A 19,944-nucleotide genomic window follows, 5' to 3' on the forward strand; every position below is an offset into this window, starting at 1 on the left:
CAAGGACTAAAATCATGCTCCTCTGCTCTTCATTCCAAGATGTGATATCAACTTTACTCAAGGAAGGGGTCCCATTGTGAATCAAAGCTGGAGTCTGTTAAGACTGAGTTGGTTCAAATGTGTAGTAAAGGCCATACATATGACTCTAGGGGGAATTTCATAATTTCAGTAATGAGTGGCCAGACAAATTGTCATAAAACTTGGATATAATAAACCAACTTGCAAGCTCGTCCTCCCCAAAGAGTACTTTGATTCTCAGTGGTTCTGAGGTCTTAATCACTCAGTCAATCTCTTCATTACTTTTGAAGTGAACAGCCTTTTCTTTAAGCATCTTCTTCCCTAGGGCAGACAAGATTGGGTGACCTTGCCCAAAGAGAATATCCCACAGCATTTGGTTAGTCCCCAAAGAACTTCCTAGGGAAGGAGAATTTACAAGCCTTTTCTACTTTTCCCAAACAGTAAATTTATTATTATTATCCTTTTCAAAAACAAATACATTCGATTTAATATTTAACAGTTTTTAAGCATTATAACCCCGTTCTCTAAAAGTCTAATTTGCCATTTCACAGCATCCAGTTCAAAACAGGAGCTGATTTCCGAAGAATACAACTATGTCACCTCTAGGCATCATTTTTTAAATTAACATTTCTTATCAAGTAATTTTGAAATGTAATAACAAAAGCTATACTACAGATTTTAAGCAATCTTGTTGTTTTGACAAGACAGATTTAAAACAAAAACATTACCAATCACATGACATCAATTCAGTTGAGTATATTTTCCAAATTACCTTAACATGGAAAATAACTTGGTTCAGCAATGATTACAATACTATAGACTGATTGTAGTCAGTTACCAAAAGCTTTGTACCAGAACGATTTGTGTCACCAAAGAACAAGAAACAAAATGAGTGATCAACTGTTGAAGAGCTAAAGAAATCACATTAAATTAATTCAAGAGAATCTTGTTGTAAAAAAATAAGAAACGTCAGGATTTAAGGGGGAAGGCCATGATATTTATAGGGATTTATTCACAGTAAGTTATTTGGATGTTTAATGTGGTCTCTTATACTGGAAAATCTAACGAGGTCTTCAGCACGAGGCCTACCCTTGTTAATTACATCCATTAATTTTACCTCCAGCAAGATTATTCCAAGGCCTAGTCAAGTACTAAACCATTCAACATCACAGTAACAAGTCTGTCTTCCAACCACTGACTGCAAAGAGGACAAAGGTGTTCAGTTCTATGAACACCTAAAACATTTTCTAAGAAAAAAAGGCAGCTCTGATGAAAGTCTATACAATCAGTCAAAATATGACCTGGAGCTAGCTGAGGCTCAGTTCATGGGGTTATTACAAAATTCAGACTCAAAGTCAAGAAAATACAGAAAACCATCAGACCTTACACATATGACATAAGAACATTACTTGTGGATATGATATAGAAGTAATGAATAGATTTAGGGGATTAGATCTGATAAATAGAGTGCGTGAAGAACTATGGACTGAAATTTTTCATATTGTACACAAGGCAGAATTAAAAATATTAGAAAGAAAAAGGAGAGCAAAAACCCAAAATGGCTGTCTGAAGGAGGCCTTCTACACAGCTGAGGAAAGAAGGAAAGGGAAAGGGAAATGAGAAAGGGGAAAAATACCTAAATAAATATAGAATTCCAGAGAATAGCAAGGAGAGATAAGAAAGTTTTGTTACATAAGCAATGCAAAGAAATAGAATGAAACAATTGAATGGGAAAGGCAACAGATCTTTTCAAGAATATTTCAGCTATCAGGAGAATATTTCCTGCAAAAATGGTCATGAGGACTTCTGGAGCCAAGATGGCAAGGTGAGGAAATAACTACGATCTTCAAAATTCCCTTCAAAAACCTTGCAATGATGCCTCAGAACCACTTTGAGAGCAGTGAAGCAGATTATCAGCCGAGGACAGCTTGGAGAGTGAGCTGGAAAGATCTATCTCATTGCAGAGGGAGGAGAGTGCAGTTAAGTGAGCAAACCAGTGGCAGGCTTCACCCCAGGTGGCCATGGAATATCTTAGGGGAATCAGGAGAAATCCTGGGATTCCAGAGCAAAATTCAACCCATTTCCATTGTTTTATGCACAGCATGGGATGTATGAGGTCTGTGAAGTCTGTGCTGCCAGGGAGATGCCTTCTCTCATTAAGTGGATCCATTAGTTTTATCTCCAGGAAGATTTCTCCAAAGCACACACAAATGAGCTCCAGGTGAAGGCCATCCCACAATGATTGCTTTTATAAGACTTCCTTCCCTTGTGAATACTGTGGGGTCTAATGACTTCCATCTTCCAAGAAAAGGCAGATCCTCATGGAGCACGTTCATAAGCCTTCTCTCCAATATGAATCCTTGAGGAAAAGAGATGATTTCTAGCTACATACCTTCCCAACTGAGTTCACATGTTTATTCACCAGGTAAAATTCCTGATGTCTAATAAGCTCTTTATTCCATCTGATGTCTTTGTGCATTCAGTACAGAAATGGTTTCAATCTCATGTGAATTTTCTGAGGATGCTAGCCTGCATGCTCTTTCATGTTGATTACCTTAATGAGGCATGTCCTCTAGAATGCATTCTCTGATGTGAGAGAAATGATTATTTCTCTCATATTCATAGTTCCTTATTGATTTAGGACTAAGGGTCCCCCTCCCCCCTTTCTATTTCCTCATTCAGAAAGCAGCCACTGCCGGTCACTCAGCCAGTCTTTGAAGGCAAGGCTGATGATGAGAAGAAAGCTTGGGCAAGACCTGCACAACTGGGAAAGTTTAGATGTGACCAAAAGGGAAAGAAGTTTTAGTCTAGGTGAATTCTGCTCCACTGCATTTTAGTCACATAAGTCTGAAGGGAAGTGGATTCACCCTTTTGGCTGGATTGTCCCAGGCAGGGGTGATCTGAATGGAGGTAAGTCTCTTTAATGCAAAGTAAAATGGAATTTTTTGCTGTTGTTTTAAAATAATCAAGAAGTATAATGCTTGCATTTGAATGTGACTGAGGAGGATCTTTGCCAACCATTGTCTGGCCTGGGAAAATTTGTAAGAAGGTCCATTACTTTTGTTAAGGAGACATTGAATCTCAAGGCATATGATGCCCTCTGACTCTAAAAAGTGTTATAAATACACTGAGGGTGAGGTATTACTTTGGGGATTAGTTTTTGTAAGAGTGCTTGTTTGGCCAGATGAGGACTCTGGGAAGCTATTAAGGAGCCCTCAGTTTCAAGAACACAGATGTCATGCTTGCCTTGCTGGTAACTATGGTTAGACAGCTTTGCCTGTCTGTTGAATTATGTTCAGGTAGAGGAAGTCATGCCTGTTGATTCTTTTGTGGCTGACTGGAAGTATTTCCTTGACCAGATGAGGACAATGGGAAGCTGCTAAGGAAACCCACTGGCTTCAAGAACCCAGATGTCTGCTTCCCTCTCTGGTAACAATGGCCAGATAGTTGGGGTTCAACTGTCTGTTGGATTCAGGTAAAGGAAGCCATGTCTGTTGACTTTTAATTTCTCTGCATTTTCTTTGAAGTTCAGGATGCTGACTCCTCTGCACTAGGTGAATGATACTTGGTTAAAGGAATGATACACATGTCTGCTTAAAGTGATTGTTAACCCCTCAAAAGTTGTCTTTCCTTTTATGAATGCAAATCCACCAATCTGTGATAACAGGCCTCCCTGTGCATTTTGGGCTGCTTACTGATACAGTCTCTTTGTCCAAGATGTAGTGATGAGTCATGGCCCTCAGCACCTCAGCAGAATAAGTCCCCCTCTCATTATAAGACTCCTTCTTTCATTAAGTTTCAACCAATCACAGTTGATTTATGCCTCCTGGCAACACCCCGATATCTAAGGGCATATAAGTGTTGAGAGGCCTTCATGATTGAACTGTGTTTTATAGGAGTGATCTAAATGACCACTGTTTTATTAAATACTCACCAGCCATAAATAATGACATGTTTACCTAGAAATTATGTCTCTTGGACTTTTCTTCCATCAGATTTGTTTAGTAAGGTGAGAGTGTATAAAAAAACTATATCATACTAGTGTTCTCTCCAGCGTGGATTCCCTGATGAGCAGAAAGATCGTAGATACTTTTAAAAGCCTTTGGGCATTGATGACAGTTGAAAAGTTTCTCCCCACTATGGACTCTCTGATGTGGAATGAGTCTGGATTTCAGTCTGAAAGGCTTATCGCACTGATTACATACAGAAGGTTTCTCCCCCGTGTGGATTCTCTGATGTAAAGTAAGATCACAGCTTCTTCTGAAAGTCTTTCCACATTGATCACATTCAAAAGGTTTCTCTCCAGTATGGATTATTTGGTGTTTAACAAGATAGAAGTTTAGTGTGAAAGCCTTTCCACGTTGATTACATTCCTAAAGTTTCTCTCCAGTGTGAATTCTCTGATGCACAGCAAGTTTAGAGTTCAGTCTGAAAGCCTTTCCCCATTGATTACATTCATAAGGTTTCTCTGCAGTGTGAATTCTCTGATGTTGAGCAACATGGAAGTTAAATCTGATAGCCTTTCCACACTGATGACATTCATAAGGCTTTTCTCCTGTGTGGATTCTCTTATGTACAGCAAGACCAGAGGTACTTCTAAAAGCCTTTCCACATTGATCACATTCATAAGGTTTCTCTCCAGTGTGGATTCTCTGTTGTTGAGTAAGGTTGGAGCTATATCTGAAAGCCTTTACAGATCTATCACAGTCAGAAGATTTCTCTCCAGTGTGGATGCTCTGATGTATAGCAAGACTGGAGCTACAACTCCAAGTTTTTCCACACGGTTTACATTCATATCGTTTCAATCCAGTGTGGATTCTCTGATGTAAAGTAAGATCATAGCTTCTTCTGAAAGCCTTTCTACATTGATCACATTCATAAGGCTGCTCTCCTGTGTGGATTCTCTGATGCATACTAAGTTTTGAGTTTGTTCTGAAAGCCTTTCCACATTGATCACATTTATAAGGTTTCTCTTCAGTGTGGATTCTCTGATGTGTACCAAGTTGAGTGTTTGTTCTGAAAGCCTTTCCACACTGATCACATTCATAAGATTTCTCTTCTATGTGGATTCTCTTATGTATATATAGAGCAGAGGTACTTCTAAAAGCCTTTCCACATTGATCACAATCATAAGGTTTCTCTCCTGTGTGGATTCTCTGATGTATAGCAAGTTTAGAGTTTGTTCTAAAAGCCTTTCGACATTGATCACATTCATAAGGTTTCTCTCCTGTGTGGATTCTCTGATGGGCAACAAGATGGGAGGTCCATGTGAAAGCCTTTCCACATTGATCACATTCATAAGGTTTCTTTCCAGTGTGGATTTTCTGATGCATACTAAGTTGAGAATTTGTTCTGAAAGCCTTTCCACATTGATCACATTCATAAGGTTTCTCTCCTGTGTGGATGCTCTGATGGGCAAGAAGATGGGAGGTCCATGTGAAAGCCTTTCCACATTGATCACATTCATAAGGTTTGTCTCCTGTGTGGATTCTCTGATGCACAGCAAGATTTGACTTGCAACTGAAAGTCTTTCCACATTGATCACATATATAAGGTTTCTCTCCTGTGTGGATTCTCTGGTGGGCAACAAGATGGGAGTTCCATGTGAAAGCCTTTCCACATTGATCACATTCATAAGGTTTCTCTCCATTGTGGATTTTCTGATGTGCAGCAAGACTGGAGCTGCATCTACAAACCTTTCCACACAGATTACATACATAAGTTTTCCTGTCATTGTGAATACTATTACGTATAAGGAAGGATGAGTGTTCATTACAAGCTTTCCCACATTCATGACACTCTTGTCGTTTCTCTCCATTATGAATTTTTTGATGGTAAATAAGGGATGACTGTTGAATAAAGTCCTTCCCACAATGATGATAATCAGAAGGTTTCTCTCCTATGTGAATTCTGTGAAATGCAGCACAGATCTGTCTCCCAGTGAAGTCACAAATACCATCCCTTTCCTCATGAATTTCTTTCAAAGAAAAGCTTAATTTTGCAGTACCATCTTTCGTTTCAGGTCTAATCTCTCCTGAAAGAAACAAACAATAAAACATATATAAAAAGACAAATGTACACACACAATTATAATCCATTTCTCCCTTTGGGATAAAGTCAACTAGGTTATCTACATCCTACTTTCCCAGGCCAAGAGAAAAGTCTTCAAAGTTCAATGGATAAAAGCCATCATTTCAAAATGCCATTAGCTCACATTTGCAGGACAACTTGATTTAAAAAAAAGCTTCACACACCATCACACTGGACCCTCCCAAACACCCATGACACTGGCAGATCCAGCATTCTCATTACATTCATAGCACATACCATGAGTTCAGAATGGTTGAGTGATGTGCCCAAAAACTCAGCAACAGGGACTAGAACTCCAACCCTGCAAGTGGGCATGCTCTGTCCATGGTACTAGAAAGCCTTTCTCTATTCCACTTTGTTTTGTTTTGTTTTCTGAAAAATATATTTCATTATTGCGAGGTAACTTATTCTCTCCCTCTATTTGGATCTTTTTATTGCATGAGACATCAAACTTTTGGAATCAGGCCAATTAATAATCATATAATGAGATCCTACACTAACCCTAAGTTCAAGCGAAAAGAAGTGTCAATCCATGTGGCAAACTAGCCCCCTGAGGAGTCAGCAGCAATCAGCATTGAGCCAAAGCCTCTGTCAGCAAGAAAGTGAATATTCACTGAAGGCTCTGCCAAGAATTATCTTTTCTTAACAATAAAATATGTTCAAAGTATGTATTTCCTTTTGTACACAATAGTACTGCACATATAATATACAACAGCATATTATAAACATAACTTTTATGTGCAGTGAGAAACCATAAAATTCAGGTGACTCATTGATTGTAATTTTCACTTTATGGTGGTGCTCTGGAACAGAACCCACAGTGCATCTGAGCTGGGCCTGAAAGCTTTGTCATTTTTGGTTTGATTTTGACACTTTTCTCTCTAAATCTCCTCTTAAGCCATTTAGGAGCCTCACTCCTTCTCCTCCCTTATATCCATTGGAAATACATTTCTTTCCATTCTCAAATACTCTTTTCCCTGGATCAGATAAGATCAATGGTCCCCATGTGTTGCTTCCTCTCAAACCATCTGCATGTTTAGGTGTCAGACTGGGAGCTCCTTGATATCAGAAAATGGCTCTTCCCTTCCAAAAGCTTAGGGAGGTGCCAAGAAAACTGGAGGTGCTTAATCCTTGCTGAGTGACTAAATGACTGGGCCCAGGGCTGACACCAGGCCCTAGATTCTACGTTAGGCCCTATACTATGGTCTCTGTCTTAGTTGGCAAATGGAGGTTCTGGTCTCAGCCCTGTTTCTGGCTCTTTCCTGCACCTTATTTCCTATAGTGAGGGGCCTCTGCCTAGTTCTAACCCTGCTGTGACCTAACCAGACTCATAGTGAAGATCCAAAATACATGGTTCTGGCTCCTGAAGCATCTCATACTATGGGACACCTGGGAGATTCTGCCTCCCATTTCTCCAGACTAAGAGTGGCTTTCAACTTAATGATTCTGTCCAATGATTCTCCAAGGACATGCCAAAGATTGAGCCTCAGAGATCAGGGGATGGACACAGGTTGATGATTTATGTAAAACTGAGCCTTAGATTAATTCTAAGTAAGGCAGCAGCCTTTGCTACTACTTAGGTGCTACTAAATAGAGAGAGAAAATCACAAAAGCAGGCTGACTCCACTACACATTTAGGCTACATAATCTCAGTGTGGCCTTCCCTGTGGCAAGGTTATCCTTTCACATGTCTCTGACTGACTGTCTTGGGGCAGCTAGGTGGTTCAGTGCATAGAGTACTGGTCAGGAACACTGTAGGTCAAATCCTACCTCAGATACTTACTAGCTGTGTGACCCTGGGCAAGTCACTTAAGCTTGTTTATCTCAGTTTTCTCATCTGTAAAATGAGCCTGAAAAGCAAATGGCCAACAACTCTAATATCTTTGCCAAGAAGAACCCAGATAGGATCATGAACAGTCAGAAACAACTGAAATGCCTGAACAACATAATTGACTCACTAGCCTATTAGCCCCAGCAGCTTTTCCAATGCTTTTCCTTCCTCCCCAACCCTCCCTTCTGTCTCGCTCCCACTGTCCACTCTGAACTCACAGAAGAGAAATTTGCGTCATATTTCATGGAAAACCTTGGGTACTTGGGCAAACTCCTTTCCCTGTGTAAGTCAACCCATTCCAGCATGTCATCTGCCTCAACATACTGCCTCTCCACCATACCCATTATTTCCCTATTCTTTAGTCTCTCCTGCAGCAATGACTCCTTCCATACTGACACAAACAAAACCACTTCTCTCTAATCCTCAACATACAGTCACTGTAACCTTTCAACCCAAGAAGTATTTCCCTATGGCTTCCATTTCATAGCTAAAAACTGGACACACCCAATTAGGACTGGTGTCACCATCTCCCCATGCATACAGTGCTCATCATGGCTTCCTTGTTACAGCCCACCTTCCTTCATTTTAGGGCCTTCCCTCTCTCAATGAGCTCCAATTTGTCCTGTTCAAAACAGGTTTCTACGGTGTGGTTGGCATGTTGTCAACACCCCCACACCCTCCTCTACACCCCCATGATGAGCTCCAGGACAGCAGGGGCTGTCCCTTGTATCTTTTTATTTCCCTGGTGCTGAGCAGAGGGCCTGGCACACAACAGGCACTTAATAAATGTTCAATGTCTTGAAGAAGGTCTATGAAAGGAGACAAAATGCAAAGTCCAACCCCTTTTGCAGTTTCAGGGGAGGTCCTGCCACCAAATTGCTAACAATGACATTTCATGGGATCAGAGATTTATTACTGGAAGACAGCTTCACAGACATGGTGTCCAACTTCCTTATTTAACCGAGGGGGAAATTGAGGCTCAGTGGTTCAGTGACTTGTCTAGGATCCCACTTCTAAAAAGTGTCTGAAAAAGAATTCGAAGTCAGGTCTTTCAACTCACACACAGAAGCCTCTTGTAACCATACCTCTCATACCTGCTTTCCCCTCGCTCACCTGGAAGGCAGCTCCTCAGAACTTCTTGCTCCAGTAGGCAGGGTGCTTTCCTTCCCTCCAAATAAGGGATCAGATTTTCTCTGGGAACTGGCAGCCCTGTGCATGGGGGATCAGGGATGAGGATGGAGAAAACCTTTTAAGTCATTTCCTTTACAGAAATGAGTGTGCATGCAAAGCTAGAGAATCACTCCATCATGCTCAGCCAGATCTGGTTTATTCTCCCATTAATGATAGGAAATGGAAATAACCCAGAATAGGCTATGCCACACCAGCCTTGAGCTCCTGCAAAAGGGACCCTGATGAGTCAGCTTTGGCCATGGCCCCTCCCCTGATCCTCACTCCTTGAAACCTACAAAAACCTTGCTCCTGTTCATTCAGGAAGTCTTTGCCTCTCCTGCTGACATTCTCCTGCTGGGGAACACAATGAACTTCAGTTAGTCAAACTGTGATTCTGGGCCAGTCTGAGCCAGTTCCTACCAGTGGCAGGAGCCTGCAAGCAAGGCCAGAGGATGGTGCCCAGAAGTCCTCAAGCAAGGTTTCCACTGCACTGATTTTGGCAGCATTGGGGAGAGATGGGGAGAAGATGATGTAACCACTTTGGAGTCAGAAAACTTGGTCTCAGAGCCCCATCTTCACAGGAGGATGGATTCTTTGCATAGCTTCCATCATCAAGAAATAAAGAGGCAGCAATGGAGAGAGCCCTAGGCCTGGAGTCAGGAAGGCCAGAATTTAAATCCAGCCTCAGACAGTCAGTAACTGTGTGGTCCTGGACAAGTCATGTACCCTCTGTTTAATTCCATTTTCTCCAATGTCAAATTGGGATAATAATAGCACCGAATGACATCACATTGTAAAGAAAGCACTGAGCACAACAGCTGGGGAACAGCAGCTGAACAGAAGTGCTGATGCCCTTCCTTCCTTTCCCACCATCTGGGCTGGAATTTGGGGCAATGGAAAGGAAGGAGAAGGACAAACGTGCCCTACCAGGCACAGCTGGGAGCTACCAACTGAGGCCTCTCATAAAGAGGAATGTCCTAAACACTTGGGCCCTCCCAAAGAGGAAGGGGGTGCAGGGTCAAGCCTCCTGAGCAATGTGCAGACATTGGGCAGACACAATTCATGTCTAGGGAGAGGCTGGAATGCCTGATGGGGGATGACTTCCACACCTGAGATGCTTCAACACTGATCTGATCTGGGACCTCAAGCTCCCTAGAACTGGGAAGAGACAGGAGCAGCCAGGAAACCTCCCATGTTCTCTTCACACAATGTACTGAACTTTCATAGGAAACCCAGGCAGCAGAGGACCCTGTCTCTAGGACACAGGAGACCAGCACTTTTCCTTTTGTAGTAAGTGATAAATGTTCCAAAGTCAGCACACTCAGGAACGAAGATATTCCCTCTGTAGCAGACTCAGAGTGGCCAGGGGAAGTGTTCTTACCCAGGGAGAGCAGGTTCCCAGCATTCTCCAGCATGACCTCCTTGTACAACTCCTTCTGAGGATGGTCCAAGAGGCCCCACTCCTCTGGGGTGAAGTCCACAGCCACATCCTGGAATGTCACCAACTCCTAAACCATCAAAAGTCACAAGATTTAGAGCTGAAAGAGACTCCAGAATTTGCGTAGTGTGACCATCATCAAGGGAGAGGAGGAAACAGAAGCAGAGAAAGGGGATTTACCCAAAGATCATACCCCTGCTGAGTGTCAGTCAGCACTTGAAACTGTGTCCTAAAGAGCCCAGTAGAATATTGAGAAAAGCGTTTGATGTGGCCAGATGGAATAAAGTTGAGAGAAGTCTTACTATGGAATGTGCCTCCCTGTGCAATGTGAAACAAAGTGTGTGTTTTATCTGTGAGGTCAGAGGACCTGTGGAAGAGAAAGAGAGAAAATGTGAAATTTGTGTCTTCTCAGAACTGAGAGATGTGTTATAAAGCAAACTGTGTGAGGAATGTGTGAGAAGGTGGTAAGGACAGTGTATTCTGGGGACAATAACTTTGTAGACGTTCCGTTTGGTAGTCAGTCTAATACCTCTTCTCGCCCATACTTTCCTTGGCAGCCTTTACTGTACTGAACTGTCTCTGACAAAGCAGACATCAGCTTTTAAAATGAGTTATCTGAAATAGAAAACATTCTGAGGCACAAAATTTGCTACTAAATAATGATCTAATTCTAACACCTGACAGGTTGCCTTTAAGTCAGGTCAACTAATTGCTCAGTAAATGTCACACATGTGTGACTTGCAGAGCTTGTTTTTATAACAGAAGGGGAATGAAAAAAATTGCAAAGATCTTACGAAAAAAGTTTTTAAAATTAAGAAATTGGACAAGTCTCATCATTGGCTACTGAATCCTCCCAGGTTTTCATCACCCATATTCAACCTGAGTCTATCAGCTTGTCTCTCAAATTGAGACTACCCCAGAAGTCTTTGTTCTGCAGCTGATGAGTTTTGGAACCAAAAGTATTATTTTAAAGGATCTTTAAAGCTTGAATAAAGAGGAGAAAAGAGGAGCTTGTGGTTTGCAGTGAGCAGTCACACCCCATCCTCCAGCTGCCAGAAAGGGAAACTCAGTCTTATAACACTATACTACTCAATGTAGACTTAGAAGAAAAAAAGGAAAGGAGCTAATTCACTAAGACTAGAAAGAGAAACTTAGTCTTCCATTACCTCCCTTTTTCCAGCTGTCAGAAAGGGGAATTTAGCTTTTGAAAAGAGTCTCAGAATCCAATGACTATTTTAGTCCTACAAAGAAATATGTTTTACTACAATTTATGTACTACTAAATGATATTCTTACCAATCTGTGTATTCACTAAATCTATAGGCAACCTAGATGGAGGAGAACATCAGTGTTAGTCTGGCCTAGCTGTGAGGGCAGCTTTGGGCCAACAAGGGAACTTAATTCTACAATGAAACTAAAAATAAATCAAAGTCATTAAACACTGATTTAAAGGTTATTCTTTTCCCAACCTCTTCAGCTCTGTGTACATGCTAGAAAGTGCACTGTGAAGATGAAGAAACTTATTCAGAGAACAAAAAGTTCTCACACTGCTGTAAGCAATGGGTGGTGCACTGGAAAATGATGGAGAATGTCCATTTCCCTTACATTTTTAAAAATTATCTCTTATTTTTCCCCAATTACATATTTACAATTTTTAAACTTATTTATTAAAGTTTTGAGTTCCAAAATCTATCCCTCCTTCCCTCATTCTGCCTCCCTACAGTAATAAGATATAGGTTACATATGTGCAGTCATGTAAAACATTTCCACATTAGTCATTCTCTACAGGAAAATTGGGGCAAAAAAGAAAAAAAATAAAAGAAAGAAAGTGAAAATATCGGCTCCAGTCTGTATGCAAATTATGTGAGTTCTTTCTCTGGAGGTGGGTAGTAGGTTTCCTCATCAGTCTTTTGGGATTTTCTTCAATCATCACATTACTGATAACAGCAAAGGACATTAGGATTAGACCAGCATCTTACAGCACACTCTACAAGACATTCTATATGGATATTATGTTGTTCAGTCATGTCTGACCCTCCATGAGCCCATTTGGTATTTTCTGGGCAAAGAAATTATCAAGGAAAACAGCCCTGATATTTCAGAGCCAGAGGGTAAAGAATAAATTGGAAGAATCTACCAATCACCTCCTGGAAAAGATCCCAAAATGAAAACTCCCCGGAACATTACAGCCAAATCTCAGAGCTCCCACGTCAAGGAGAACAGAGTATAAGCAGCCAGACAGAAGACATTAAAGGTCATGGAGCCACAGTCAGGCTAACACAGAAATGAGTAGTTTTTACACTGAAAAATCAGAGAGTGTGGAATCATATTCTGTAAGACAAGGAGCTAGAATGAAGGCCAAGCATCACTTACCCAGAAACACTGAGTACAATCCTTCAGGGGAAAATGGACATTCAGTAAATAGAGGACAATCAAACATTCCTAACAAAAAGACCAGGGCTGAAGGAAAAGCTGACCTTCACATACAAGACCCAAGAGAAGCATCAAAACATAAAGAGGGAAGAGAAAACAGAAGAGATTCAATGAGGTCAAATTGCTCATATTCCTGCATGGGAAGAGGATGCCTGAAACTCTTAGGATGTTTATGACCATTAAGGCAATTAGAAGGAATATACATTGAGAGTACGTGTGCACTGTGAAGGGATGATATTCAAAAAAAGAAAATTAAAGGGTGAGAAAGAGAATTACATTCCAAGAAGAGGGAAGGGAGAGGAAGAAGGGGGTGAATTATCTCACATAAAAGAGGCAGAGAAGAGTTATTACAGTGAAGGGGAAGATGAGGGAGGTCTGAAGGGAGGACTTGAACCTTACTCTTATGAAAATTGGCTGAAAGAGGGAATAACACACATGCTCAGTTCCATATATGTTGGGGGACAGCTCTGGACCGGGGTCCCCTGTGAGGACCGTGAGACGCTTGAGAGTCCGAACCTGCTTACGTGGCAGGCTAGCTGGTCTAGCAAGCCACGGGGTACTGGGATGGCCCTGATAACAGGCTGGCTCCACCCACGGGGAGGCATTTGGGAGGAGCTCACCCCGCCCATGGGAGGTACGGGGGAGGAGACAGGGGATAATAAAAGGGGATGACCACGAGAGCTCGGCAGGGAGTGAAGAAATGCAATAAAGCTTGCTGGCTGCAACTCCTTTCGGGTGCTTTGCCTGTTTATTCCCCTCCCCCAACAGAGAGAGGGAATTGCCCTCCCCCAACCGGGAGAGGGACCGGAGACGTCCGAAGACCGGGGATAGGTAAGTAGAAGGCGAAGGCCCGGGAGTAGCCCCGGGCACATATAGAAATCTATCTCATCCTATAGGGAAGTGAAAAGGGACAGGGACAAATGGGGGCCAGGATTGATAGAAGGAAGGGCAGGTTGGGGGAAGCATTGGTCAGAAGCAAAGCACTAGTGAGGGGAGACAGGATGAAAGGAGAGAGAGAGGGTGAGAGAGAGACAGGAAGAGAGAGAGAGAGAGAGAAAGACCGAGAGAGAAAGAAGGAGAAACAGAGGGAAAATAAGATGAAGGAAATTCACAGTTATCATCACTGTAAATATGAATGGAATGCACTCACCCATAAACTGCATTACTAAATGTACAATAGACAATACTGATTATATGAAATTTAAAAAGTTTTTTTCAGAAACAAAATTAATGAATCAAGATTAGAAGAAAAAGTGACAACTGTGGAAAAAATGTAGAGCAAGTACCTCCGATAAAGGTGTCTTTTCTCAAATATATAGAGCTCTGAGTCAAATTTATAAGAATACAAGCCATGTCCAAAGTGATAAATGGTCAAAGGATATGAACAGACAGTTTTCAGACAAAGAAAGCAAAGCTATTTGTAGTCACATAAAAATGCTACAAATCCCTACTTATTAGAAGTGCAAATTAAAATACCTCTAGGTGACCACCTCATCTATTGAATTGCCTAATAAAACATAAAAGGAAAATGATAAATATTGGAGGAAAGTAGAAAAACTAGGACACTAATGCACTGTTGGTGGACTTGTGAACTGATCCAACCATTCTGGACAGCAATTTGGAATTATCCTCAAAGGGCTATGAAACTGTGCATAGCTTTTCATCCAGCAATGATACTAGGAAGTTAATATGACCAAAGGTTTCTTTAAAAAGAGGGGGAGAAAAGGACCTATTTACAGCAGGGCATTTATGATGGTTCTTTTTGTGTTGGCAAAGAATTGGACATTGAGGAGATGCCTATTAATTGGGGAACACTTTAACAAGTTGGGCCATGTGACAGGCAGGACCTCAGGAACACTCAGAGAGACTTACATGAACTGATGAAGTGAAGTCAGCAGAACCAGGAGGAGGATGTACACAGTAACAGCTACACTGTATGGGGAACAGCACTGAATAAGTGAGCTATTCTCAGGGATACCTGGATCTAAGACAACCCCAAAGGGCTCCTGATGAGAAATGCTGTCCCTCTCCATAGGAAGAAGTAAATGAGCCTGAATACAGCCCTAAACATACTATTTTTCACTGTCTTTTCCTTCTACTTTTCTTTCACAAAATGAGTAACATGGAAATGCTTTACAGGATTGCATATGTATAAGCTATTTATGATTGCATCCCATCTATGGGAGGGGAGAACTGGGAACTTAAAACAAGAATTTTTCTATGTCATTGGGGAAAAAATGGAGTATTATTTCAAAAAGATTAATAGCCAATGGCATCTAGGTTGACGAGTGGACACAGCACCAGACATGGAGTCAGGAGGATGTGAGTTTAAATTTGGCCTCCTACACTTACTAGCAATGAGTCCCTGGGCAAGTCTTTGCCTCAGTTTCCTGAACTGTGAAAAAAAAGATACTAAGTACACCTCTCATAGAGGGTTGCTGTGAAGATAGCCAAAAAAGGAGACTTGGGGAAGAAAGTAATTCCTTCCATTGTGTCTTTGCCTTTGAGCCTGACACCTCTCTGACAAGAACGGGGTATCTCCCTCATTATCCCTTTTACCCACTGGAAAAGAAAACTCCCAAGACTTTGAACAGTTCCCCAAACTCAGCCCTTTCCCTGCATCCTCTCCAACAAGGGAAGTTCTAGGCCCTTCACAAATGCTAATTAACTAAGAACTAAAGAAGGCACTGTTTCCTTTGGCCTGCTCCAAACAGCTCTGCTAAGGGCCTGGGAACCTGTGAAAGTGACTCAGAAGCCAACTTAACCTGTTTTCTTGAGTTCCCATATTTTCCAGAAACACTGGACCAGAGTACAAAGGAGGCCAGGACCCCAAAGCCCCAAACCCAGATCCTAGCATTGGCTCCTTTCAGTGCTCACTGCCCTCTCAGTGTGCCCTTGACAGTCAAACCACCTACAAAACAGGGACCAGTCAGTGAAGACCAGATGAATAAACTGTCTGTGCAGCTTAGACCATGGAGAAGCAGAGCACCCTGTCTTCCAGGTCTGGGAGGGAGAGCTGGGCCAAAGAAGGAAAGGGGAAGGGGGAGCAGTTCTATGCATGTGGGGGAAGGGTGCTAGACATGGACAAGGGAGCAAAGACAAGTCCCCAGAGAGGAATGAGTGAAGTGGTCATCCTTGTGATTCAGGGATCCTGAGGGAAACCTTAAAAAATGAACATGGAAGGGCAGCAAGAGGGTGTAGCCAGGCTGGGCATGGGTAGGTTAGAGCCTGTGATGTGAAGGTGCCTTCAACCCTTGCAGAACACAGAAGGAGAGAGCAGGGCAGTGTTGTTCCTACTGTTCTCAATTTCCTGCCTATTTCTGTAAAGAAACATTCCATAGGTAGGGGAGGGCAAGCCTCAGAGACAATCCCTCTGTGTCAATGGCAATGGCCTCTTTGGCTGATATTGATCAAGTCTGAGGACAGAGTGCACTCACCTGGGCTGGGGTACTGCAGTTCCCAGGGGCCATTCCCTCTGGCTCCAGGCTCCCTGCTTGGGCTAGGCCTTGGTCCTCTGCAGGCTGAGCTGGGGAGGGAGGATCCCAGAGGGGCAGAGTCTTTCCCTTTTCTTCCCGGGCAGGAGGCTGGGCTATAGGAATTTACAGAGAGTCAGGCCTTGCCCTCAGTGCAGAGACTCTAACCTACAGGAATAGTAGATGATCCCATCCTCTCCTCCTTCTCTTCTGCACCCTTCTCCTCCCCCACTATCCTTCAGAGAACCAAGGGGCAGAAAGGCTTTTAGATCCCAAGTGGGAAAAGACCAGTCAGAACCTCAATGGCACCTGAATCAGAGATCTATCTCCAGTTGGTCCTCTGCCTTCCCTGCACCCCATCTTCCCAACTAACACAGACAACAGACTGACTGCTTGATCTAGGGAGGAGGGAAGCTTTGGAAGGTAGGGAATGGGGAGGGCTCTGAGATGGAGATCCCAGGGAATGTCCAGGGAAAGCCTGAAGCTGGGAGACCCAATTCAGCCTGGGATTCAGCCCCCTGGCAGGGAGCCTGAGGACTCTGCAAGAAGAGGGGGGAGGGAAACAGGAGGCCTGAGGAAGGGGAGCCACGGAACGGTCTGGCAGGAAGACATTCTACCCCAGCTCATGGCAGGGAGGTCAGGGACACCGCAGTGACAGAAGAGGTCCAGGGGGACACTGAGCCTGGGAGAGCAGGAAGCCTGTGTCCTGGGGTCTAACTAGGACCTCAGGAGGACTCTGGGACCCTCTGGGAGAACTCAGGCCTGGAATGCCTCAAAGGGAGACCGGACACAGGCAGCCAGTGGCTGGGGTCTGATAGGGAAGCAGCCCGGAAGTTGTGGATCCAGGTAAAGAGAGGCCAGGAGGAGGTTTGGTTCCTGCATCCAAAGTGGTGTCGTCAGCACAGGCAGGAGATTTGGGTCCTTACAGACCTCAGCAGAACGAAGCTTGTCCTGCAGCTAGGTGGGGGGAGGGACCGGGAGGATGGGAGAAGGGGGCACAGACCACGTGGTCAGAGGAGGAGGCGACCTAGTGGTAGGGACAGCCAGCAGAAGCCGGCCGGGCACGGACCTACCTGGGAGCTGCACCCACAGAGTTGGCGTCCAGAGGGCAGTGATCTCAGGTCTTGGAGAAGGCGGCGAGATCTCGGCTCTGGAGAAGAAAAGGGGAGAGATCTGGGATCTGCGGGAGAGAGGCAGAGGGATCTGTGCTCCCAGGGCAGGGAAAAGGCGGAGCCACCGCAGCCCAAGTTCCTGTTCTCAGCCAGCCCCCTGGGAGGGTGCTCCCACCCTCTGCCCGCCCCTGAAGCCCCAGGGTGGGCCGGTTCCTCCAATCACACCCAGGGCCAGAATCTCCGCCCCAAGCCCCGCCCTCCAACACGTCAATAACCTTCCTCCGTGGGATGAGCCCTCCCCTGCCCCAGACCCCTCCCAGGCCTCCAAACCCCACCCCTGGGCTCTTATTCCACCTGGGTCACCACCCACCACGCTGGGCATCTCTCAGAGCCCCTGAGGGTCATCACTACCACCAGATAACCTTATTGCACGGAAGAAAAATGAGGAATTTTAGGGGGCAGGAGGGGGAGATCCAGGAAGAGACAACCTGGAGATAGACAGAAAAGCACGAGATTCCCAGTAAAGCTGAGTTCTGCTGTTTCAGGGTGGAGGTTGTTCCCAAAATGCAGTCACTTGGGTTCTCACGTTTCTCCCATGGCAGAGTGGAATGTGGGCTCATTTCCAGGCAGATCCCAGGGGGATCATGGGGATGTTTGACCAGCTAAGGGCAGAGCCACCCTTAATGTAAAATACACTTAAATGTGGCATGTGAGGGGGTGTGTTTAGGAGCTGAGGGAATGAGCATTAAATGGCAGTGGGTCCGAATCCCCCCGTTGTCCTCTCTGAAAGGCTTCAGGCTGCAGGGCCAAGGAGAAATGGATACAGTGGGTTTATATCTGAGACAATCTGAGATCATCAAGTGAAGGGTGTGCTTTGGCAACTTTGTTTCATGTGTTGAAACTGTAACATTGTGTATGTTTTTACTTTGTTTCACATTTTTCCATTGGGGATGTGGAGGAAATCGTGCTCTAAGTTATGCTCTTAATTTGGAAAAATGGTTTCTAGAGGGACATGCAGTTGTGCCCTTAGAAAAGGAGTGGGACCAGCCAGGGGCCCCCCCAAGCCCTCTGGAGCCCCCCTCCCCTGAGAAAGGCCTGAAGCCTGGACTGGCCCATCAGGAGACACATTGTCTCCCATTCTGACCTTAACCTACCATCATGCCTTGCGTGCTCTGGCATGACAGACAGTGAAGCCCCCTGCATATCTCTCCATGCATGATCCAGCAGCTTCCAGGGAAATAAACACACACAATGCCTAGTTTTGTTTCTCGTTCTTAGAACACATTCAGTAACCTAGATTTAGGAGAATATTGATGGTAATCTGGCGCAGCTGTGAGGGCGAGCTTTTCCCAAAGATGGTAACTTAATATTCCGATCAAACTAAAAATAAACCAAAGTCATTAGATACTATTAAAGGTTCTTTCTTTTCCCAACCTCATCAGCTGTGTGTACATTTGGGAAAGTATACTGTCAAGGTACATGAACTTACTTACTGGATTCAAAATTTCTGTAACCCATCTGCCATAAACAGTGGCTTCCCAGGTGAATGGTGACTTTCATTTCATAATAAAATAAGAGTGGAAATAGGTTCAGGGACCACAAAAGATTCAAACGCAAATAGAGACTTAACAGTGATATATGCCCTTTTAATATTATACTAATAAAATTTTAGAGGCAGCTAGGGGGCAGAGTGGACAGAATGTTGGGACGGGAGTCAGGAAAATCTAATTTGAAATGTGGCCTCATACCCTTAGTAGTTGTGTGCTCCTGGGCAGGTCATTTACCTCTACCTCAGTTTCCTCATCTATAAAATGAGCTGAAGAAAGAAAAAGAAAACCACCCCAATATCTTTCCCAAGAAAACCCCAAATGGGTTCACAAAGAGTTGGGCATGACTGAAAATATGAATAACAATAAAAATGAAAATATGATGGCAATATGTGAGAGGACTGAAGAAAATAAAATTCATTTCTGTAGCAAATGACCTACAATATCAAGGGAGAAAGATACATAGGGAAAGGAAGGTAGAATTAAAGATTCCTCACTCCATTCTTACTTTGCTTTACTTTGTATCTACCTATTTTAAGGAGTTGGAATTGCCCTCTTTTCCTCTAGGGTTGACATATGCACATATTGGTGGGAAATTCATAACTGAATCTGGTATTTCCTGGGTGATACAAAAATGGAATATATGCCTAGTGGGGTGATCAATCCCTCCTATCTAGAAATGTTCATGGAAAGGCCAGATAACCATTCAGGTACATTGTAGAGAACATATTCTTCTTGCGAGATAAATTAGTCTTGGTAGCCTCTGAAGTCTCTTCCAACATATTTGTCATCCTCTTTCTGCTTCATGACTGCCTCACATGAATTATTACAAT

At 43.4% G+C, this 19,944-nt stretch overlaps 1 protein-coding gene across 1 annotated transcript; it reads right to left on the reverse strand.

The window, feature by feature from the left end:
- Positions 1–438: 438 nt before the first annotated feature.
- LOC140508159 (uncharacterized) lies at positions 439–17,722 on the reverse strand. The gene is made up of 5 exons (XM_072615926.1): positions 17,526–17,722; positions 16,417–16,568; positions 10,491–10,617; positions 9,053–9,148; positions 439–6,052 (listed from the first exon to the last, which is right to left on the reverse strand). The coding sequence occupies exons 2-5, from the start codon at positions 16,447–16,449 to the stop codon at positions 4,392–4,394; spliced, it is 1,917 nt and encodes a 638-aa protein (XP_072472027.1). The 5' UTR covers positions 16,450–16,568; positions 17,526–17,722; the 3' UTR covers positions 439–4,391.
- Between the last annotated feature and the right edge of the window lie 2,222 nt (positions 17,723–19,944).

The sequence above is a fragment of the Notamacropus eugenii genome, chromosome 5 (assembly GCF_028372415.1).
Source record: "Notamacropus eugenii isolate mMacEug1 chromosome 5, mMacEug1.pri_v2, whole genome shotgun sequence".
Lineage (NCBI taxonomy): Eukaryota > Metazoa > Chordata > Mammalia > Diprotodontia > Macropodidae > Notamacropus > Notamacropus eugenii.

Bases quoted from the DNA above. Each gene is read 5' to 3' on its own strand.
- LOC140508159 (XM_072615926.1), bottom strand. From the start codon at position 16,449: ATGGCCCCTGGGAACTGCAGTACCCCAGCCCAG. The intron at 9,149-10,490 runs GTAAGAACACTT...CCCCATGCACAG, and splicing joins TGGGAACCTGCTCTCCCTGG to GGCTGCCAGTTCCCAGAGAA. The intron at 6,053-9,052 runs GTGAGCGAGGGG...TGTTTCTTTCAG, and splicing joins TCTGAGGAGCTGCCTTCCAG to GAGAGATTAGACCTGAAACG.